This window comes from Sabethes cyaneus, chromosome 3 (assembly GCF_943734655.1).
Source record: "Sabethes cyaneus chromosome 3, idSabCyanKW18_F2, whole genome shotgun sequence".
NCBI lineage: Eukaryota > Metazoa > Arthropoda > Insecta > Diptera > Culicidae > Sabethes > Sabethes cyaneus.
This window is the reverse complement of record NC_071355.1, coordinates 223,265,159-223,288,287: the sequence shown is the minus strand read 5'-3', so window position 1 is coordinate 223,288,287 and position 23,129 is coordinate 223,265,159. Positions and strand designations below refer to the sequence as shown.

General features: G+C 41.2%; 4 protein-coding genes across 8 annotated transcripts in view; 1 reads left to right on the top strand and 3 right to left on the bottom strand.

The window, feature by feature from the left end:
* LOC128743296 (facilitated trehalose transporter Tret1-like) overlaps nucleotides 1-2,568 on the bottom strand; it is a 36,379-nt gene extending 33,811 nt beyond the window's left edge. The window contains exon 1 of the mRNA XM_053839846.1: nucleotides 1,881-2,568. Coding sequence (XP_053695821.1) covers nucleotides 1,881-1,894 — 14 coding nt within the window. The 5' untranslated portion in view covers nucleotides 1,895-2,568. The remainder of the gene's footprint in view (nucleotides 1-1,880) is intronic.
* LOC128743297 (ruvB-like helicase 2) overlaps nucleotides 1-8,406 on the top strand; it is a 77,124-nt gene extending 68,718 nt beyond the window's left edge. The window contains exons 1-3 of one of the 3 annotated variants that reach the window (XM_053839850.1): nucleotides 6,468-6,618; nucleotides 6,725-7,012; nucleotides 7,069-8,406. In XM_053839850.1, the coding sequence (XP_053695825.1) occupies nucleotides 6,749-7,012; nucleotides 7,069-8,202 (1,398 nt within the window). In that variant the 5' untranslated portion in view covers nucleotides 6,468-6,618; nucleotides 6,725-6,748 and the 3' untranslated portion in view covers nucleotides 8,203-8,406. Of the gene's footprint in view, nucleotides 1-6,467; nucleotides 6,619-6,711; nucleotides 7,013-7,068 lie in introns of those variants that run through there. The other 2 variants (XM_053839851.1, XM_053839847.1) reach the window with 2 other exon arrangements.
* Nucleotides 8,407-8,507: 101 nt separating this feature from the next.
* LOC128741721 (GILT-like protein C02D5.2) lies at nucleotides 8,508-10,649 on the bottom strand. 2 transcript variants are annotated; one of them, XM_053837708.1, is made up of 3 exons: nucleotides 10,074-10,649; nucleotides 9,843-10,007; nucleotides 8,508-9,510 (listed from the first exon to the last, which is right to left on the bottom strand). In XM_053837708.1, exons 1-3 carry the CDS (start codon nucleotides 10,182-10,184, stop codon nucleotides 9,091-9,093), a joined length of 696 nt encoding a protein of 231 aa, XP_053693683.1. In that variant the 5' UTR covers nucleotides 10,185-10,649; the 3' UTR covers nucleotides 8,508-9,090. The 2 variants fall into 2 exon arrangements, with proteins under 2 accessions (XP_053693683.1, XP_053693684.1); XM_053837709.1 differs by having other exon boundaries at nucleotides 9,843-10,004.
* Nucleotides 10,650-15,857: 5,208 nt separating this feature from the next.
* LOC128741588 (aryl hydrocarbon receptor nuclear translocator homolog) overlaps nucleotides 15,858-23,129 on the bottom strand; it is a 302,538-nt gene continuing 295,266 nt past the window's right edge. For both annotated transcript variants that reach the window (XM_053837521.1, XM_053837522.1), the window contains exon 13: nucleotides 15,858-18,441. In XM_053837521.1, the coding sequence (XP_053693496.1) occupies nucleotides 17,975-18,441 (467 nt within the window). In that variant the 3' untranslated portion in view covers nucleotides 15,858-17,974. The remainder of the gene's footprint in view (nucleotides 18,442-23,129) is intronic.

Genomic DNA, 23,129 nt, shown 5'->3' with positions numbered 1-23,129 from the left:
TAGACCATTTTGATGTCCTTGCTTGGGAAGTACGCCAGAGAGAGTGACAAAGCCCCCTCGTGCCAACAGATTTCTTACAAACGCGATTAAACCTAGTCCAATTTGATGTCTATGTTAGGGAAGTGAGCCAGAAAAAATGACACAAGCTCGTTGTCCCAACAGATCGCAAATTCTTTACTGCGAGACGATTAAACCTCGGCGAATTTGATATCTGTGTTGGAAAAATGTGCCACAGCTGTAGTGTTCGGTTATAATACGAGTCTGTATGAATACGCATGCTTGCCGTTTCATTAGAAGTGTAGTGAAAAGATGTGCTGTTGATAAAATAGGATTGAATATTGAATTGGTAAAATCCCTTCAACGTGGGGAACCATTGGTAATAAAAACAATCTTTAATTTCAGTAAGGTAGCAGGAAAGCAATAGTTTGTGTTCTTGATTTTGTTAAATTGTTTTCAAATGCACAATCTTTTGAGAATTGAACGTATGCAATGTTACTACTTTGATAAATGTTACATACAACGCATGTAGCATGTATATATGTTGCATATAGCATGTATTCATGAAGAATCGAATGATTACAAGCATGAATACATGCTATTATCACTACAAAGAGACTTACGTAGTCCTGCGTCACCTATATATGCGGTCGTGTCTTGTACACAACCCCTCTGATTTTTATGCATATAGCATTTAGCAATTAGCGATTAGCGAAATTTTCGTTAATCTGAGTTTATCGATTAGCGTTTAGCGATTAGCAAGGGGTCCACTATTTCGAGGTACTAAAAATGTAATTATCATTTTTTAACCATTTTCTACCAATTAAATTCTTCAAATTCCAAAATTTGAATACCTCGTGTAAGTAGTGACTCCGTTTCAACGAGAATTACTCAGTTATTAATGACGGGTAATGTTCTTTCGATGTTCTTTCCTCTGGCCGTTTTGCTATTTCTTAAGGTCAAGTAGTATATTTACTTATGTCTAAAAAGAAGAGCATATTATGAAAACAGTATAAATTGCATTCGGAAAAACGGTAAAGAAATACCCTTGCATTACGCTAAGGAACTGTCTAACCAGTTTGTAGGTAGGGTACGGGAGGGTATTTTTAGCAGGTTTGCCTTTTCTTTCACCAATAAAAATACTTTGCCGACATACAATTTTAATATGTTATAGCTATTTTCTCAAGACTGTAAGTAATCTACTATTGTTTATTCAAAGAACGTCAAAAACCAGCTGTTCTTCCACTAGAAAATAGATGCCATCGCTAAATGGGCTGAAAATATTCTCCCGTGCCCTATCTACCCCTCTTTTGAACACGCCAATAACTTTACAGTTAGTGAGTGCCCAGCTGCAATGTAATCTTTCAGAGAATAACATTTGAGACTTTTATTTCGTGTGGCGAGGAAACCCACCAAGTTGATGGAATGTAATAAAAGCTGCAGCGCTGTGAATGCATAGAAAACACAGCGTCATATATTCACCCTCTTTTTGCAGCGTACGTAATTTTTATTTGCGCAGAAAGTAGCACACAATAGAAAAGAATACGCTGACAGCTGAGGAACGCAGGACTGAGGCGTTTTTTTTAATAAATCCTTTTCGTCGTTAGATAGCAACAAGCGAATGTTTGTCATCTGTTGCATCCAGTATAAAAAGCATCACACAAATATTATTGTATGCTTAGGTTCTTGTGCGTTACAATTATAAATATTTTACTTATTTTCTTTTTTATTTTCTGATACTTCTTATTCTAAAACAAAGGCAAACTCGGTGAGATGTATTAATTAGATGCCTTTGAAAGTTATTTTACGCGGTAATCACGCGCTCTACTAAACTCTGACTCATCCTTAAGCTAAATGACAAGAAAAATGATGCCTGAACTTACCTCAATGGATCCATTCTTGTGCGTTACGGTCTCTTAATAGCAGCTCAAAAGTTGTTCTTCTAGTTAAAAATGTTTTCAAGGGCGCTATTAATCGGTATCGATTAGCTCATTTCGATAACATCAACTTGTTTTGTACTAGGTAATCGAACGGCAGAAACTGGCACCGCACCTGTTGATACCACGGGCAACGCGCCTACTCTAATCAATTTGAGGGGGTCCAGCGTTATTCCTAGCAACTGTCTGTGTTCCTTCCCACCAGCGAGCAATTATTTTTCGTTTTTCACGACCAGGCGCCGTTTAGCATGTTGCTTTTGCACCGATGTACATACATACCTCCCTCGGTAAAATCACTTCAAACTGTGGCCAATATCTAATCGCATGGCACAAGGAAAAAACAACCATCACTGACTGCACTTACTGATCGAATTCGATACCACCACGTTGCCTCACGATACGCCACGGTTCTGTGGATGTTCTGCTTCCGCTGTTGTGAAACTCTATCAAACCTAATTCACTTATCGAACGTAGTGTCAAAATATAATCAATCGTTATCCTGTTGTCTTTTACGCTCAAACTGCTTCCCGTTTCCGCACTGTTTAAACTGAGTGTAGCGAAACTAAAACCATCTACCTATTCCGAAGAAAATCCGACCATCTCAGCTGAATATTCGCAACGCACTGAATCCACTGAATACTACAAAGCCTGCTCGCGACAAACAAAGCACGTTTGAGGGCGACCACGACCAGACCAACGGCGACAACGCTATGACGTCGCGTCGATGCTATAGACGATGACGAAGCTGTTGCTCTTTTGATACTCCTTTTTCTGCTGTTTCAGCAACCATAAACACTCTGGGTGGTAAACGTAAAGAAGCAGCATAATAACCAGCATAGGAACAATCCGAGCCGAGGGAAAAACATCTTATAACGGCACGTGAATGTGCATATGTATAAAAGAATGAACTTTTTTTATAAAGCTAGAACGATTGATCGAAACGCATATGGAATTTCCGTTCCTATTTTGCTTTGATTCGTATTCTTGATGCATCTACCAGAAATACATACTCGGAAGAATTGATATAGCATAAAATAACGAATGAAATAATATGTGCTAACGTCGACAACTCTCAGAGACGCGATATCAAACGGCCAGCGATTCTCTGAGAATCATAAAAAATAGCCATGCTGTTTATACCATAAACAAGACCATTCTCTCTTTCATAGAAAAGAAACTATTTTGATTTGTTGTGAAATTGTTGAGTCACATGTTTAGCCATCATTCCATGTAGTAGACTTTTTCTTATAAGTTGCAATATTAAATTTTTGGACTGCCAAACTGTAAGTTTTAAGGAGTTTTCCGTCGTCTTGGACTTGGATTAGATAATAGTCTTAAAGCTTAACGGGAAATTAGCAGTCATAAACTTTTCGTCGGAAAGCCCAATTTTGGAAGCAGTTTTTGGGCCCAAAAACGGAGTTTTTTTTTCATAAAATTGTAAATACTGCATTCTTCTTGCGAATCTGAACACTTCATATATTTTCATGAACAGAATTTTTGTTTCAAACAAAAAACTGATTTTGAAATTGGCAGAATCGATGACGACTAATTTCACCTTAACAGTAATGAAATAGTAGTACGACTATTAAAGAAATATTAGTTACCATTGATTACTATTATAAACTAATGTTTTTTTTTAAATGTCGTATTTCAAATAGGCACAAATAATTTCTAGTTTACAACCTTCAATCAATACATTTAAAAAAAGCAAACCAAAGCTTAGGTGCTACACTCCGTTATCGAAACTTGACCTTCTGTACCGGTCAATTGCAGGGCTAGTTGCTACGATCCTATTGACTCTAACAGCATTTTCCAGTCGAGATTCGAACATACGACGACTGGCTTATTAGGCCACCATCATACCTCGAGGCCAACTGGGAGGCAATCAATACATTTAAGGTGAAATTAGTCGTCATCGTTTCTGCCAATTTCAAAAGCAGTTTTTTTGTTTGAAGCAAAATTTCTGTTCATGAAAATATATTCACTGTGTTCAGATTGACAAGAAGAATGTACTATTTACATTTGTTTGTTTACGAACCAGTTTGTTTATTTGGTTTGTTTGCAGCCCCGTTTTGATGGTACGATTGGTGTTTTTGCCTCACTCTTTGGTATTGCCGATCTGTATACTTTTTATACCATTTGTAATACAGATCAATTCCATGGATGTTTAAGGTTATTAAGTTAAGTTTATTCGTTATCGATTCTGCAAATTTCAAAAGCAGTTTTTTTTGTTTGAAACTCTGTGTACAGATTGGTAAAAAGAATGCAGTGGATACATTTTTATAAACAGAACCCCGCTTTTGGGCTTTCGAAATTGGACTCTTCGACGAAAAGTTAGTGACTGCTAGTTTCCCGTTAGGTCAATGTTGAATACATTTATAATAACTTTAATTATTTAGAGTTTCGTAACCTCGAAGAAAAACAAAATGCTCAGAGAAATGACAGAAATTTTTCCAACATAACTTCAAAAATACTTCAGTTTTTTTTCGAAGTCAATCAATAATGAGCGATTTTGGCGCATATGCAGAAAGATAATGATAGTTAAAAACAACAATATCTGTTGACTGAAGTTTTTGGAGCGTCTTATTAGAATACAAAACTAGAAATTAAATAAAACAGAATCCTTTTCGAACCGAAAACAGACACTGATGAAGCCTGCAAGTCGTATACGAAATACGTATCTGTCGGGAATAAACATAAATAGTAGAATTTAATTGGAAAGTCTCTTTTTTTTATGTAATTTCAATATCTTTTGTTAAGTTCAACTTGTATCATATTTTTGAAGCAAAAAATATTTTTTAAACTGAAGTTAGGGTAACTAACCTATTTTGGACCCAATCAGTAGCTGTACATAAATTGAACCTCCATTTGATTTTGCTGTAAGTGTCCAAATAATACCAAGCAACAATTTGAGTTTTATTGCACTCTTATTGCGGTTTTCATGACCAATTTTGCTCACCAGAACCATCATGAGTGTGCAATAAAACCAGCATTGTTACTTGGGCTGTACAGCTGTTGGGGTCCAAAATGCGTTGGCTACTTTATATTGCCCCTTTTATGACTATTTAGACCAGTGATGGCCAAACCGCGGCCCGCGAGCAACATTTTGTTATTCGCAGAAATGGCCAGAGGTCATTGCGGCCCGCGGACACACGAGGCGATCTAGTTTGGAGCGCAACACGCCCATGCTTGGGCACCACTGATTTAGACTCTGTGATAATCATTTAATGCAACATAGCGCATTTTGCACTGTGAATCGAACACTAGAGAGGCTTTTAGCTTAATCAATTTATGAGTTTGACTTCTTTTTCCTTCTTCACCTTCTTTTTCACTTTATTTTCTTTGATCGAAATCGTGTGCGAGATTCGACTGTAATAATCGTGTAAATCGGGGTAGTCTAAATAAAGGCAAATGTCGCAATACATGACATGACATTCGCTACCCAGATAACACAAAATCGTAATAGAAAGTTCATAATAAATCGTTTTCATGTCAATTTCACATTGGAATTGTATAATAATTAGAGTATATCAAATCGGAGTGAACAATAAGTTGTTTTGCAGTCGTGCGTGCCTTCATATACAATTCATGACTGTGAATTATAAAGCAGTATAGACGATTGCAATATTTGATTATATCTTAATCATATATTCAGGAGTATTTCGTTGCGTGTTATAAAAACTACGCAAAAAAGAATTACAAATAATTGTCAAAGCTTTCGCACGTATATCGCCTCCACTTTGGTACATATATGTTCTTATATGGCGTGAAATATAACTTTTTCGTTCAGATATGATTTCGTATATCTCAGTTGCAATCGAGATATACAAACCAAATGGTTTACTGGGTACGGGGTGAAGTGGTTGTCAAATTCATACATTTTCGATGTCCCACGCATAGGTACCAAAATGTTAATTTTAACAGGAACCAAAAAGAGATAGCAATACACCATGCCCTTGGACATTCGCTCATTTCTAGCAAAAAAAACCACTTGTTGGTTTTACGGATTTTACGTAATTAAAAGCTACTGTGTTATTTACGTAATTTGTAATTGGCGCTTTGCCTATTTTTGTGTCACAGTTAGCTCATTTTTGCGTTGAATTTTACGAGCGTGCAAAAATTTCAGAGCTGTCAAAGTGACTGCGATTGGCCTTGCCAGCGTTGCTGATATTGTTCAGGGTTTTGCGTGAGAAAAAAAGAAAGGGAAGTATTTTTGCTTTTGTCAACACTCACGCGTTGACAGTTCGGCACGAGATTTCCTGTAAGTGCGAGCAGCCTACGAAATCTCTTTCAACGCTGGCAAGGCCAATGGCGACAAAAGCAAAAAATGTTTCTCTCTCTTTTGTTCACACACAAAACCCAAAGAAATATCAGCAACATTGCATGGGCAGTGCCAGCAGCTTTTTGTCAGAAAATTGGCTCCTTTACGATACGAATTGTCAGATCCTGTCGTACAACTAGCGGTCATGAGATAGTCATGCGATCCCATTAGTATACTTCTAGTTCCTGTTCCTGTCTTTGCGCGACGGACGACGCTATATATTAATATCAATAATATAGACTCTTAGCGGCATCAAAACCCTATTGATTCTGTTAACTCGAATATTTTCAACATTATTGTATAGTGGAAAAACATCAGTTAAATAATTAGAAACATTGAGATATTCTGTATTGCAAAAAAAAGGTAAGCGTTGTGCTGTGTTTTATTTTGTGATTACATTCTGGAAATTTTTTGCAACGGTTACCTTGGTTTCGGACTTCGTTTGTTATAATCAAGGCAATATTTTCAGGCTACTGCAAGTGCACAAGAAACGATGGCCGAACTTGACAAAATCGAAGTTCGGGATATAACCCGCATCGAACGTATCGGTGCCCACTCGCATATCCGAGGGTTAGGGTTAGACGATGTTTTGGAAGCACGCGCGGTTTCGCAGGGCATGGTGGGCCAAAAGGAGGCACGGCGGGCCGCTGGTATTGTAGTGCAGATGGCACGCGAAGGCAAAATAGCTGGACGCTGCATTTTGCTGGCCGGAGAGCCTAGCACCGGTAAGACGGCTATCGCCGTCGGTATGGCTCAGGTTAGTGTATTTGTTTATTATCAGAATAAAATAATAATTCGATGCTTTTGACGTAGGCATTGGGCAATGAAACACCGTTTACTAGTATGTCCGGCTCGGAAGTATATTCGTTAGAGATGAATAAAACTGAAGCACTGTCTCAAGCTTTGCGCAAGAGCATTGGTGTCCGCATCAAGGAAGAAACTGAAATCATCGAGGGAGAGGTAGTGGAGATTCAAATAGATCGTCCTGCCACTGGAACCGGGCAGAAAGTTGGAAAGGTCACAATTAAAACTACCGATATGGAAACTAACTACGATCTCGGGAACAAGATCATTGAATGCTTCATGAAGGAAAAAATTCAAGCTGGGGATGTCATTACGATTGATAAGGCTTCCGGTAAAGTAAGCAAGCTCGGAAGAAGCTTCACCAGAGCGAGAGATTATGATGCCACTGGAGCTCAAACTAGATTTGTTCAATGTCCGGAAGGTGAACTGCAGAAAAGAAAGGAAGTCGTCCACACCGTGACTCTGCACGAAATTGACGTTATCAATAGCCGAACTCATGGTTTCTTAGCACTTTTCGCAGGTGACACTGGGGAAATTAAACAGGAAGTGCGTGATCAAATCAACAGTAAAGTATTGGAGTGGCGTGAAGAAGGGAAAGCGGAAATAAATCCCGGCGTATTATTTATCGACGAAGCACATATGCTAGATATTGAATGTTTCTCGTACCTTAATAGGGCACTGGAAAGCGATATGGCTCCCGTGGTGGTGATGGCCACCAATCGTGGCATTACCAAGATTCGAGGAACAAATTATCGCAGCCCGCATGGCATTCCAATCGATCTGCTGGATCGAATGATTATTATAAGGACCGTTCCATATTCTGCTAAAGAAATCAAAGAAATTCTTAAGATCCGCTGTGAAGAGGAAGATTGTCAAATCAAGGATGATGCATTGATGGTGTTGGGCCGTATTGCAACTGAAACTAGCCTTCGGTATGCCATACAATCGATAACGACAGCTCACTTGGTAAGCAAACGGCGCAAGGCAACTGAAATTACGGTAGAGGACATCCGGAAAGTGTACTCTTTGTTTTTGGATGAAAAACGTTCGAGTCAGATTATGAAAGAATACCAGGATGAGTATATGTTCTACGATGATGCTGTACCACAGTCGGAACAGGCAATGGACGTTGAGACCAACTAATTAGTGCTTCGGAAAGTGTTGTTCGATCTCTTGTAAACCGAATCAGCCCAGAAGGTGAGAATATCCTACTTTTTTTAATTTTTAACTTTAAGACCAGTGTACAATGCCTGCTGGTCGAATGGTTCCCTTGAGATGATTCGAGTTAAACTCCAAAGCCATTAAACAGCAGCAAAAGGTAGGATTAGTGCAGTAAGGCCCGATACAGCTGGGATAAATAAAACCAGCGTTCACAGTAGAGGAATATGTTCTGTTTAATTCCGAAACTCCGAATGAATGAAACGTTTTCAATATTGATAAGACTTATTTTATTTCAGGCTAAGTATAATGTATGCATAGTTATGATAATGAATTTCTACTTTATATAGAATCATCTATCAGACAGATACAAACACAGCTATTCAGTTAATTGTTAATTGCTGCATGTATTAGGATTTTAAAGACATTCATTAATGCTAACGTCTACATATGTTTAATTTTTCTAGGTACACGGTTTTGGAGCTATGTTTTAATCACCATTCTAATGCTTTGAATATTGCGGCCACATGATTAGGGTTTAATACGATTCACCATTCAAATAAGCAATGGTGCTGTCATACATTTTTCTCAATTAGTTCAAGTGCGTCTCTAGCTAGATCAACACAAAATATAGAGAACACTGTCTATGGATAACACAAATAATTTATTACATCATCTGTAAACAATCATAATAATCGATGTATTTGGAAAAGTCTCTGGAGGGCATCTTCGTTGCGTTCACAAAACGTAACTAGAATAAAGTTACTGCAGAAGCAGTAGAATAGATCGCTGAATGCGTCCCGGAAATTGAAGTATCTCGTGGTACAGTTCGTTCCGGAAGAAACGATTTATCGAGTACAGCACTATTTGCTATCATTCGCAAACCGCCGGCTTCGGCCCTCGTCCTGAGATCACCTTGCACACCTCGCTGAACAAATCCTTTAAGATGGAAGCCTGTCGTCCCTGCTGACCATCGAGTGTAATTGTTGGAATGAATGAAACCTCCGGTCGCAGGGCGTGGGTAGCTGAACCGTGCAGCTTGAGCAATTCCGCACCGTGCGGACTGTCGTAACACTTCTGAATGGATTCGATTTCTACGGAGTGCTGTTTGGCACATCGGTGGAATGCATCCTTCGGAATGAGATTGTTCTCGATCATGCATGCAATCATGTTAAGTCGCGTTCGGGCATCGTGCACAGCCTCAACAACGCAAGCATGAATAATGTTCGCTTCACACTCGATGGGGCCATGCTGGCACTCGAAGAATAGCGACCCGTCCGATTGTATGAGCGTCTGAAATAGCAAATTGATTCAAATTAAACTGAGAGGTATATTCTAAGCGTGTCTTTAGAAACCAGCTTGCCCCAACATGAGTAAACCCAATTTTTTCATACAGTTGGGTGGTCTTATCGTTTTGCTATTAGTACCTCTATAAGAAACTTGTGCAATCGATGGGATTTCACTAATCTTATCTTATTCTTAGATAGAAGACATCTCGTGATAGGTCAACTCATTAATTTTGCCTGAGAAGTAGGGAGTGGCAGTTTCAAATCATTTTAGAAATGCTGCCGGCCAAGTTTGACAAGTTACCTGATAATTAATTAGTTCTAGTACCATTATCTTACCTCGCCTTTTCCGTACGGCACAAACTGTATCTCGATCATATTTGGAGCACGCGTAAAGGTGGGATGCAGCTGCTTGAGGATGAAATTTTTCGAATCCGGACAGAGGGCTTCGTAGAAAACCATCACATATACGGGAGCGTCCGATGGTCCAGTTACTTCTTCCTGCTAAGTTGTTACAAAGCATCCGATGTAAGTTTGGCCAACAATGCAAGCGGTTCAAGGTTCCCTTACCTGTATTTCATTTGTTGTTTCCGGAGAATTTGTAAAACTCTTGTACAACAAAATAAGTACAATCATAAAAATCAGCAGATAAATAATTCGCATCAAGCGTTTTTGATACATTTTCGTCTATGTACGTATTTTACCAGGACTAGACTTGATTACGGAAGGTACAATATACAAATCACACGTGTGTCGACCGATTACTAGCTAATGGAATCGATTTCTACTTAGCTTTGATAAATACTAATCATAACTTGCGAATTGGCAATTGCGGCAGCCTCGTATCGGTCACTATCTGTTCGTAGTGGGTTTCACAGAAAATTTCGACTGGACTTTGGAGGTAAAAACTAGCTGCTTGTAGGTCAGTAACTTTTAACTTAAATATGAAATATATACAAATATCAACGTGAACTAATGCTACACTTTTACACCTGAGCAATACGTTTTTGTATTTGCAATTGAAGCAGTAAATTTGGAATTACGATAAGAAACACCTTTTCAATCAGCTTACTTTTATTAGCTGATGCAGAGCTGCAGACGCAGAATGTCCTTATCAGCTAAAATTTTATATGCGCTTCAAAAACACACCGTTCACTCCTTTTTGCCGATTGGCCTTGCCAGCGTTGCTGATATTGTTCAGGGTTTTGCGTGAGAAAAAAAGAAAGGGAAGTATTTTTGCTTTTGTCAACACTCACGCGTTGACAGTTCGGCACGAGATTTCCTGTAAGTGCGAGCAGCCTACGAAATCTCTTTCAACGCTGGCAAGGCCAATTGTATGCAAATTGCTCAACGCGTCTAGTGAGTGACGATAGCAACAAGATGTCGCTCGCAGGAGGTATGAAAAGGATGACGATATACTTTTGTTTGCTATGATCTGCCTTTCGCCGGTTTTTGTGTGCGTAAAAAGGAAAAGGAATATATTTCTGTTTCGACAGGTCTAACGAAAAGATACTCACTTCTGTCAATGTGAATTAGAGCAAGTCTACCCGACGCTGCTAAACCGAAACCAGGGGTCTTATTTTGACGGAAATTGTGTTGAACGCTGGCAGGCTGGCAGTGGTACGTGGTACCACAGATTGTACGAAACGAACACTCATGATGAACAAAAATTATTTATCGTCCTTTGCATCGTAATGCTGAATTTGTTAATTTGTTTATCAACCTGGTTTATACCAAGTAAAATTTCGTGTCCAGTTTCAAGAACAATTTCAGCTCCGATTTTAAAATCAATTTCAATTGCGATTTCAAATTCAATTTCATGTCCTATTTAATTTTTTTAATTGATTTTAATTTTTAAGTCCTATTTCATATTTGAAGTCCAAATATGAGTTCACTTCTATGTGAACAATTTCCAGTTTGTTTTCAAATCTGAATAGGCCAAAATTTAAATCAAATTTTATACCAATTTCAAATTCAATATGTATTGAGTCTAACGTTAATGTCAAGTCCAAATCCGTGCCCAGGTTGGAACACGTGTCCCATCTATTTTATGGAACTTAATGTAAAACAATGCTGATGTTGAACAGGAAATCCTTAGAGTTATAATTTGATCGGCCGTTATTTTGGCGATAAAATAAATTAATTGCGTTAAAATATTTAGCTCTGAGTACATGAATGATTTTTTTTTATCTGAAAATAAAAATCAAAGTCGGTCAAAGCAGGAATATTCCAACACCATTGTTGTTGTTTTAAAATTCAACTAACGAAAATGTCTTATTGAATAGAGTAATTAGAGTAATTTTTATAAAAATCTAACGCTGTAATCAATTTATGTGCAAGCTGTACGCCTGTTAATCAAACTCAAAAACAGTTTTTAGTTTTGTTTATTTTTTTGCTCATTTGACTAGAGCGTCTCAGCGAAACAGAATTCAGAAAGGTAGTGTAAAGGGCAACTGTAGAGTTGATTATTATCTACAATATTGTTTAAGAAAGCAAATATAGTTTTATCTTTTGTATTTACGGCGCTATGGGGTTGCTACCCCGTTGGTAGCAATAAGAGCGCTCATTTAGCTACCAATGGGGTAGCAGCTCAATAGCGCCATAGTCTCACAAAACATTTTTGAACTCGTTCGTTGCGCAGATCCCGTGCTAGCTGGTAAGAGCACCATACCAACCAAGCATTTTCAATGAGTGGACGTACTAAGAACAATGGCTGGGTAATGCGTACCTTGCGCACTGGGCATAAAATAGACACCACAACGGTCCACAGTCTCTTACCCAGCAACTCCTACCCCTACCTCCTTGTGGTACCAGCCGGGATACGAGCAACCTCGATGGAAACCAAGGTCGTATGCTGACAGGAGAGGAGGGCTCCCTCGAGATACGTTGGCCCTCTGGCGATACTGTGGGGTTGGTTGCGGGCTTTGCTATCCTGATCCACTAAAAAACCAAAGCAATGGACTCCGTAAGTAATAATAATAGATAACTCTAATCGGAACAATCGGCAAAGGCCCAGGCGACGAAAACGGACTAACGATTGGAAATTAGGAACATGCAACTGTCGATCACTAGATTTCCTTGGAAATACCCACGTGCTTTCTAACGAAGTGAAGAGCCGCAAGTTCGACATCGTAGCGCTGCAGGAGGTATGCTGGAAAGAAACGATGGTACGTACGAATGGAGATGGTCATACCATCTACCAGAGCTGCGCAATACACACGAGCTGGGCACAGCTTTTATAGTGATAGGGTGGTGGCCGATCAACCCCCGAGTGTGCAGATTATGAATCAAGGGCCGATTCTTTAATATTAGCATAATTAATGCGCACAACCCTCACCTCAGAAGCATCGATGATGACAAAAACGAATTTTATGCGCAGTTGGAGCGTGAATACGGCCGTGATGTCAAAATTATGATCGGACGGGACTGTAGTGCTCTGGTTGGTCAGGAGGAGGAATTATAACCGGTGATTGGACGGTTCAGCGCACACTCGTAAACGAACGAAAACGACCTGAGACTTGTCGACTTCACCGCCTCCAGCATAACCTCTACCATCGGTACACCTGGAGATTACCAAATCAGTCGGAATCACAAATCGACCACGTTCTGATAGATGGTCGGCACTTTTCAGACATTGTCGACGTCAAAACCTATCCGGGCGCTAACATTGGTTCGGATCACTACCTATAGTGATGGTAAGGATACCCAAAACTATCTATTGTGAACAACATATGATACCGGCGCCCGCCACGGTTTAATATAGCGTGACTGAAGCAACCGGATGTCGCCGAAAACTACGCGTTATCTCTCGAAACCGCGCTGCCGGAAGAGAGTGAGCTAGATAAAGCTCCTCTTGAGTACTGTTGGAATGCTGTGGAAACAGCGGAAGTTCTATCAGAGACTCAACGAATCTCCCAAAGGTTTTGTGCTGCGAGCCGAAATGTGCAGAGATAAAAATGGAGGTATCTTGACTGAGCACTACGATGAACACCTGAATGGCATGCAGGCGGAATACCCAGATCACAGCGAAGAAAGTGACCACATTGGTGAAGCAAGCAACGAAGATGTGCCACCCCCATCGATGAGGGCAGTTGAAGAAGCCATCCAGCGGCTGAAGAACAACAAAGCAGCGGGAAAGGATGGTATTGCAGTGGAACTTATTAAAATGGGCCCGAACAAATTGGCCGGTTGCCTGCATCAACTGATTGTCAAGATTTCGGATACGGAACGACTACCGGAGAAATGGAAATACGGGGTTATTTGCCCTATCTACAAGAAAAGCGATAAGCTGGACTGTGAGAACTATCGAGCGATCAGCATCCCGAATGCCGGCTACAAAGTGCTGTCCCAAGTCATCTTCCATCGACTGTCACCAATAGCCAATAGATTTTTGAGAAGTTTACTAGGTCGGCTTCACGGAGAGTCGGTCTACAACGGACCAAATCTTCACCCTGCGGCAGATCCTCCAGAAGTGCCGCGAATTCCGAGTCTCCACGCATCACCTGTTCATCGATTTCAAAGCCGCATATGATAGTGAAAACGGCTTTCCGGGTAAGCTTATTAGCCTTATCATGGCTACGATGTAAGGGACCCAGTGCTGTGTGAGAATTGTCCGACCCATTCGAATCTCGCAGGGGACTTCGACAAGGAGAGTCTTTCCTGCCTGCTATTCAATATTGTGCTTGACGGTGTTATAAGACGAGCACTGAGTGCCCGCGGAACTGAAGGCCAGTCATGGACCGAAATAGATGAAGAAATTGTACTGCGCAGGCCTTATCGTAAGACGCTAGGCAAATTATTTAAGTGAGTAACTAAGAAACAATATAGTACCTTCAGACAGTGAGGATCATTGAAGTCATGAGCAACTTTAGCGATGAAACCAAGCTGTCGAGAAGCTTTTAATATTGCCGTGGCGCGATGCATGTTGAATGTGAGTTTGGTGTCAAGGAGTACTTCGAGGTCGTTAACTTGATCGACTCTGATGAGTACATCCTGATTTATTTGATAGTTGTAGACGGCTGGACTGGCAATACGGCGGAAAGTCATTACTTGACATTGCGGGATGCTGATAACAAGCCAGCTTTTTCTGCATCAATCGACAAACAAATCCAAGAGCCTCTGCAATCGGACACAATTATCTATAGAACGGATCACCGAGTATCATTCAGATCATCAGCAGACATCAGTTTGCATCCAACTTCAAGCAACGAAGTAATGTCGTGGAAAAACAACACAAATAGGAGAGGTCCCATGTTGCTGCCTTGAGAAATACCCGAGCAGTTGGTAAACTAGGAAGAGAATCAGGAGTCAAGTTGCACACTTGGAACTCTGTCGCACAAATAGGAACTGAGCCATTTCGTGATATTCTGAGATGCGCAGCAGTATTTTATGGTCTGTACGATCGAAAGTTGCTTTCAGATTAGCATAGGTCACGTCAATTTGTGCTTTTTGTTCCATGTATGATGATGTATGAACGATAGTTCCGAACATTCCGACAATTTCCGCTTTCGTAAACAAAAGGTATGAAGTAGAAGTAGAAGTAGAAGTGATGACTGCTCTCAGGTATCTGGAAGCTGACAGAATCATATGTGAAGTTATCTCGAACTTACTTATGTCCAAGGTGAGTTATAACAGGTGATCTTGTTTTCACAGTTTGCAGAACAGAAATGCGCGGAATGATTGGTAGCAACCAACGACGTTGTTTATACATTCAACAGTTTCCGCTTTGAAAATTTCGGCGATCGTGAAGGGTAACCCAGCGGGGGTGAAAAACAAATTTGAACATCAGAAAACCTCTCTTGACTAACCTTGCTTATGTCTACTAAATCAACAGGAACACATCAGTAGAAGCGATGATTTAAACCGTGTTAAACAGTTCTATAGCTACAATATGAATTCTTTTCTAGTTATATGGCTTCCCATAATCAGTGACCCATTCTAAACTTCTAAATTTCCATTCTAAAATTCTACACTTTGAGGTACCACTTGTTTCCAATTTACGCTATCTAATATACAGTTTCTCAAACAGTCACTCAATAGATTACCGTTTTTGGAATGGTTACAAAGTGATTTTCACTATTGTGCAACTTAAACCATACTCATACTAGATATTTAAATTCTTATACCATAGTCAATTGGTAGTTCAGTGACACGTAACTAAAAGCTTATGTTTTATTTACAGTGCTAACACGTGTCTACGAAGAAGTAAATCTAGACTAACCAGGACTACATACGACTATTACCGAAATGCGGAACGCACCGGAAGTTAGTTTTTATTAAACGTTATATCGTTTTATTTTTGATATTTTTTCTTCTTTTCCCATATTTCGAAAAGAGTACATTTTCGTTTATAGAATCTTCTTTTTTACAAATGGATAGGTAAATGATTTTTGCTTCGTTTTTTTTTTTGTTTCATTTTATGCTTTGCCCATTCTGACGCATTAGACATTCCTGCAGGATTGCTTCTCAGACCTCGGCACGGCAGACTTTAAATTTTGTTTAAATTTAGACTATCGGTTTTTTTAGCGTGCAGTTAATCTGATCTCGTTTCAGCGAACCGAAACAATTTTGAGGATCCGCAGCCAGATGGAGCCTGCCCTGCCCTTTACATATCTGCTAGCATCGTTTTCTCTCAGGAAACTGATTGGTTACTGAAGACTTCAATTGCTTTTCGGGAAAATTATGTTCGTTTTGGGAAGAAACCAACTCGGTACGAGCCAAACATATGGCTCATGACTTACAAAATTAAGGTAGGTATTCAATTTATCTACTTTACAAATAAATTATCCTTTCGCTTATTGGCGGTTAAACTAAATGCTTTAATAGGTAAATAGTGATAATTGCTGCTTGTTGCTGACTTGTCATGATTAGACAACATATCCGAGTTGGAAAATTATGATGAACTATGGACTAAAACAATCGTTTAAAAGTAAAAAACAGATGGCGTTGTTGTTGCGTTGCGTTCACAAGATGGAGGAAGTCAGATTGGATACTATGTCCCATATGCAAGGAAAAAAGAACAAAATATTTAGGAAACATTCAGCATCTAGATCTATACCGTTTTTTTATGCTAAATTAAATCAATGCTTTTTTTATTCTACAGAAAATACTTTGCTTTAAATCAAATAGTCATAAGTTTCGCATGCGCACTCTCCTTCACATAGCATTTATAGTTCAATTTTCTCTTTTTATATTAAATTAAATGTAGCTTATACAGTAGCGTTTTAGACCTAGCGATTTTTCTGCTTATATTTTAATAATTTCTTAGTATTTAGATAACGAATGTTGCTTTTACTCAATTACCAAAAACGTTCTCCTCTTTGTCTATTTGTTGCGTACACATTTTTATGATGATATAGTTATGAAAAAAATGGAGTTTTTGTTCGTTTTTACAGCATTTGTTCACACGGTTTATTTAAGCTTTCCACGCACACAAAATTGCTTACGGAGTGAGTTTTCTTAGCAAAAAAACTGACTGATCTCCCCACGTTCTAATACTCTAATAGGAAAAACAATATCTATAATGAAATAATTGGTGTTGCGTGCTACAAGGAAAAGGGATTTAATTTTTTTGCCTATAAAACTGAGTACACCGCTGCGGTTAAACAGATGTTTTTCCTTATCCTCGTTTCGTTACAACATAATCGTATTGATGGTTGATAAAATATTTTCCTCCAAGTTAAACAGTAATCGAATCGAAAGCGTTCATTAGGACAATTCTGTTTGTTATCTGTTGGGTTAAGCTTTGCTTGGAACTGAACACAATATTTGCAACTGCTTTCTCGTTTTAGCTAATACATATAAACGCGTAATTTCATGCATCTTAGAAAGGCCTAACTTAGGATACAACAAATCTAATCATAGCTTCGCCCATCCGTCTCATACTCATGCAAAAAGTGGCATATTTTTTTGTCTATTAAACCTTAAACATTTTCGTTGATTTTGATTTTGCTTTAATTTCTATATCATGTACTTAAAAGTCGAAAATAATTGAAAAATACCTCTCAAGATAGTACACGTTGCGCATCGTTCGTCATTTTCCAGAGTTATGAAAAATACTAAACAACAAATTTGTGACAAAGTTTCGATAGGGGTGACAACTATTGAGCGTGTACTTTGATATAAAATTTCTGCTTATGCACAGCTAGACAAGCCTCAGATCACCTGCTACTTAGTCGTAGACCGAGCACTCTAATCTACTTTTTGATGACACCTATTTACATTTGTTCATTACCGTAGCCCCCAAAGCTACCTAACCCTCCGACAGAAGCGCCAGCAGCGACGCCACCTCCATTGGTAATTCCGCCGCCTAGACCATTACTTCCGAAGCCTGCCAGTGTGCTAAAGCTGCTACTGTTACTGCCGCTTCCACTTGTTCCGCCACTCAAACCCGATCCACTCCCGCCACCGTGATAGGATGTCGCCGCCGCCGGCGTTTGGTTATAGTTGTTATAACCGTAGTACAACAAGTTTCATTCAAACGGTGTATTGAACATGTGAATGTTCAGATCTTCAAATGAAGTCGCTCCGCTTTGATCCAACATCTGAAGCATGTCGGATAGCTCGTGCCCTTGGCCAGGATGTTGCCCAGGGTGGTGACCTGGATGGTGTACCTGGTGTGGATGTCCAGCCACGGCTGCCGCATGGTGTGGATGATGATGGTGCGGATGTTGCGCGGGATGATGCCCTGTATGGTGCCCGTGATGCTGTTGACTATGACTGTGCCCATGCTGCAGCGCCGCGTGGTGCTGCTGTTGCATGTGTTGAGCGTGTTCCGGAGGCATCTCCTGCTGCTGCTGTCCGATATGTGATGGTGCCGTACCGGCTGAACTGTTACTACTGCTGCCACCTCCGCCGGCCCCTGCACCGGCACTACTGCTACCCGTCTGCATTGGCTCTGGGGCGGACGGGTGGTGAGCCTGCCAGCCACTCCAAATGGCTGTAAAAGGAAAGCGGGAAAACTTTTGTAGTCACTGATTTCGAAACAAGTGGAGAGGTAAATACTGCCTTTGGCAGTCTACCCGACAACATGAATCAACCACTACTCAACACGTTGTATCTGTCAATTTCTTTCGTTTTAACCCTCTCTGTCCCATGGTAGCACAGGTAATGCGTTACTTCCGATACTAAAATCAGCCGATTAAATGTTTACGGATATTTCGATTTCAGAATGTAGCAAAAACATGGCTTTACAAGCCGTATACTTGTGATTCACGAATTCAAAGTTTTTCAGGCGAACAAGAACTGTAAACCACCCAAACACCCTTGGGACAGAGAGGGTTAAACTGTTAACCGGAGTAGTTTGTTCTATGACTCTAACCAATTCACAAGAGGTTATGGGCCCAGCACAAGTGAAATCAAGAGTAAAGCTATTAAAACCCGAACATAACCACTCGCCGAATCTTTGTGACTTGCTAGGGTAAAGTCAGCGAAAAGCGTCCATCAGGCAACGGTGGACCACACACCGGAATAAAATGGAGTGGCTAAGCGAGTAAATCGAGCCTTCGTCTAGTGTGCAAGGTGCACGCTAAATATTTGAAGCAAATTTGCCAAAGACGTTCTGGGTCGAAGCAACAGCAACGTTCGTATATTTGGCTAATCGATCTCCAACCAAAGAGCACGAGATGACACCAGAAGAAATGTGGCCATTTCATGACCACATGAAAGTCTTTGGGTTACAAGCGACTAGGTATGTTCCCAGATATGCCTGGTAAATGGTTGGATAATGAGGAATAAAGACCCCACAGTGGTCGTTAGCCCCTTATCCAGCAACTCCGATCCCGACCTCCACGTGGTACCAGGCGGAATACGAGCAAACTTAGCGGAGATCGGGTAACCAACCTCGGTGGAAACTAAGGTCGTATACTAACCGGGAAGGAGGTATAGTGAGCCTCGACACTATAAGATGGCAGCCCCATCTCGGTAGTGTTGCCCCAGTACGACCACACACCTAAATTAAATAACTTACAAAATTCAAGCAAATTCGGAGCGGAATATTCGGCATCGACCTAGGCGACGGAACAAGGACGACGAATGGAGACTCGGTACTTGGAACTGCAGATCGCTAGCTAGAAGTACTAGCTTAGTGAAGTAGCAGCATTCTTCATGAATGTTAATCTTAGTTATAAGTAAAAGTGATCTCGTGGAGATAACACCTTTTTTAATAAACTTGTTCGTTTTTGTAAATTAGCTTTTTATTCCACTGCAACATCTAGTCCAAGAGGATATCCACAAAGCCACCTGGAGATCACCTGACCAACGTACAATGAACCAAATTGACCACGTTCTCATATAGGGCCGGTTTTTCTCTTACATCACGAATGTACGCTCCCGACGGGGTGCAGATATTCATTCTGACCATTACCTAGTAGCAGTACATGTGCGCTCAAAGCTATCCACCGTATACCGGACACGTCAAAGCCGCCCTCCTTGGCTGAACATCAGACAGCTAGATAACCCGCAAGCTGCCGAGAACTTCGCGCGAATACTGAATGAGGCACTGCATTCTTCCGAGGAGTTAGGTGCTTCAAACCTCGAAGACGGTGTGCGCAGAATACGCTCTGCCATCGGAGAGGTACACAAAATGATTGGTTTGATGGGGAATGCTAACAAGCGGTGGAGAGGAAAAAACTGCTTGGAAAAATTATCTAAGTATTGCCACTAGAGAGAATCTGGCCAAATACCGACGAGCTAGGAACCAGTTGACCACGATCCTGAGGAGGAAAAAGCGCCACAAGGAGGACAGAGATCGTGAAGAATTAGGACAACTATTCCGAACTAATGACAAGTTTTATGAGAAGGTGAACCAAACTCGGAAGAGCTACACACCGAAACCTGACATGTGTAGGGACGAGGGAGGAAATCTAATCACAAACGAGCGCGAGGTGGTCGACAGATAAACCCCTAAATGGCGAAGTCGCAGAAAGAGGCGGAACGGAAATTAACCTAGGAGCGTCCATGGAAGATAGTAATGTCGTAGCACATGATCTCCAAGAAGTCAAACGAGAAATCGGGCTACTGAAGACCGATAAAGCCCCGCTGGGAAGGACCGCCTACCGGCAGAGCTTTATAAACATGGCGGAGAAACGCTAGCAAAAGCTCTACACTGGGTAATTTCGAGGATTTGGGAGGAGGAAAAGCTACCGGAGGAATGGATGGAAGGAGTGGTTTGTCCCATCTACAAAAAGGGTGATCGGCTAGACTGCTGCAACTATCGCGGTATTACGCTGATAAACGCCACCTACAAGTTACTCTCCCAGATCCTGTTACGCCGGTTGTCACCGATAGAACAAGGTTTCGTGGGGAATTATCACGCAGGTTTTATGGGGGCTCGCGCAACTACGCACCAAATTGTTACAACGTGCCCACAACGGGAGTACAACGTGCCCACGCATCACATCTTTATTGAGTTCAAAGCAGCATACGATACACTCGATCGAGACAAGCTACGGCAGATAATGCACGAACACGGGTTTCCGGACAAACTGACGCGACTAATCAGAACTACATTGGATTGAGTGATGTGTTTCGTACGCATCTCTGGGACACTTTCGAGCCCCTTCGAGACACGGCGAGGGTTGAGACAAAGTGACAAAGTTTATCCTGCATGCTGTTCAACATTTTGAGGGGGTCTTGAGGGGGTGATCCGACGAGCGGGCATCGAAACGAGAGGCACGATTTTTACAAAGGGTAGCCAACTTCTAGGCTTTGCAGATGACTTCGATATCATAGCCAGGAACTTAGCGACGCTGGAGGTAATCTACGCCAGACTGAAAGCGGAGTCTAGGAGAATTGGGCTAAAAATAAATGTATCGAAGACCAAATACATGAAAGGAAGAGGCTCAAAGGAAACAAACGCGCGTCCCCCACGGACGGTAACCGTTGACGGCGACGAACTAGAAGTGGTAGAGGAGTTCGTGTATTTGGGATCGCTGGTGACCGCGGACAACAACACTAGTAAGGAGATCCAGCGGCGCATCCAAGCGGGAAATCGGGCCTACTTTGCCCTTCGTAGAACGCTACGATCAGGAAGCATACGCCGCCGCACGAAGCGTCCTGAACCTGACCCAAGCGCAGAACAGCGGGAACTAATAGCCAGACATCAACCATTGGCCAATAGAGAGCCACGAAACGCATCCGAAGCCCTGAGAGGATCGAAGACGAAATTCTGGAAGGACGCAATAGACGACAAGTATCTGTCTCTGATTGAGAACGGCACGTGGGACTTGGTTAAATTGCCCACGAACTGCAATACCATTGGTTGCAGCTGGATATTCAAAACGAAGGAGGCATAACAACACGGGACTGGTGGCTCAACGATCGACACAGAAGTTCGGCGTGGACTTTGATGAGGTGTTTGCTGCCGTCGCCAAGCAAGTGATTCTCTGAATGCTCCTTCGTCGTCGGATTCATGTCTCTACATCCGAAAGAAGGACTCATCTAGAAACAATATATTCTGAAGCTTGCGGGATTCTAACCCAAATACGCTGAGCCATTAAGAATTCCTTTGGATCTTTCGTACCTACAGCGGAACGAGGAGAACGAGATAGATTTGCTAAACAATACTCAATAACTGAGTCTCGTCGGCGTTCTGCTGTACATTGCAGGTCAAACCCGGGCGGATGTAGCAGCAAGCGTATCCAACCTAACAAAAAATTAAGAGGGTACCTCAGTAGCTTGAAATCTACTTGTGGTGACCATAAACTACATCTTGGGTACTCTGTTTCGGGACTGGAGATGTTTGTTGACGCGGACTGGGCAGACCACCATCCAAATCGAAAATCCAATTCAGGTTTTTTGAATTGATTTGGAGGAGGCGTCATCAGTTGGGCATCCCGTAATCAGACTTGTGTTGCATTATCGTCAACAGAAGCCGAGCTTGTGGCATTAACTGACGGGTGTCAGAAATTAAGCCGAATGCGGAAATTGCTGATCAATATGGGCGAAGATATTACCCAAGCCAGTTACGAAGACAATCAAAGCTGCATTGGTTTGGTGGAAAGCAACATGATCGCAACATGACTGTTTTCAGTCGGCACTTTCGAAGAATTTTCACGTTCTACGGCAACTTACCCGGTTGCAACTGCGTGAACGGAAACATGGCTAAAGTCCAGCCTGTACGAATCCTACTACGATGGGTTGATAATCGCTTTGGAAAGCTGACCAGAGGACAACTTGAACTTGGAGCTATTCGACGGGAAAGCGCGTGGAAAAAATAGCTGCGACCATAAATGGGAAGCGAGAAGGATGGTTGTCAAATAATTTCCAAGAGCAAGGAAGATGAAAAACGGCCGTAGGGGTGAGAAGAAGTTGTTTATCCCATCTACCAAAAAAGTGATCGTCTTGACTGCTGCAATTATCGCCGCGTAACGCTCATAAAGGACGTCTACAAAGTTCATTCTCAGATCCTGTTACTTTGGCTGTCACCGAATTCTTAAGTGGCCATCATCAAATTTCAAATCAATCGGACAGATCTTACAGAAATGTCGGCAATACAACATGCCCACTCTTCGAATTCACATCGTCATAGATACGCATACGACAGTCTATCGGGACCACCTATGATAGATAATGGAAGAACCATGAACTCGGTTTTCCGGACAAACTGACGCGAATGTTCAGAGCTGC

Excerpts from the sequence above, each read along its gene's own strand:
- LOC128741721 (XM_053837708.1), bottom strand. The coding sequence starts at position 10,184 with ATGTATCAAAAACGCTTGATGCGAATTATTTATCTGCTGATTTTTATG. Across the intron at positions 10,008-10,073 it reads AAACAACAAATGAAATACAG|CAGGAAGAAGTAACTGGACC; the intron begins GTAAGGGAACCT and ends GTAACAACTTAG. Across the intron at positions 9,511-9,842 it reads TGCCGTACGGAAAAGGCGAG|ACGCTCATACAATCGGACGG; the intron begins GTAAGATAATGG and ends TTGCTATTTCAG.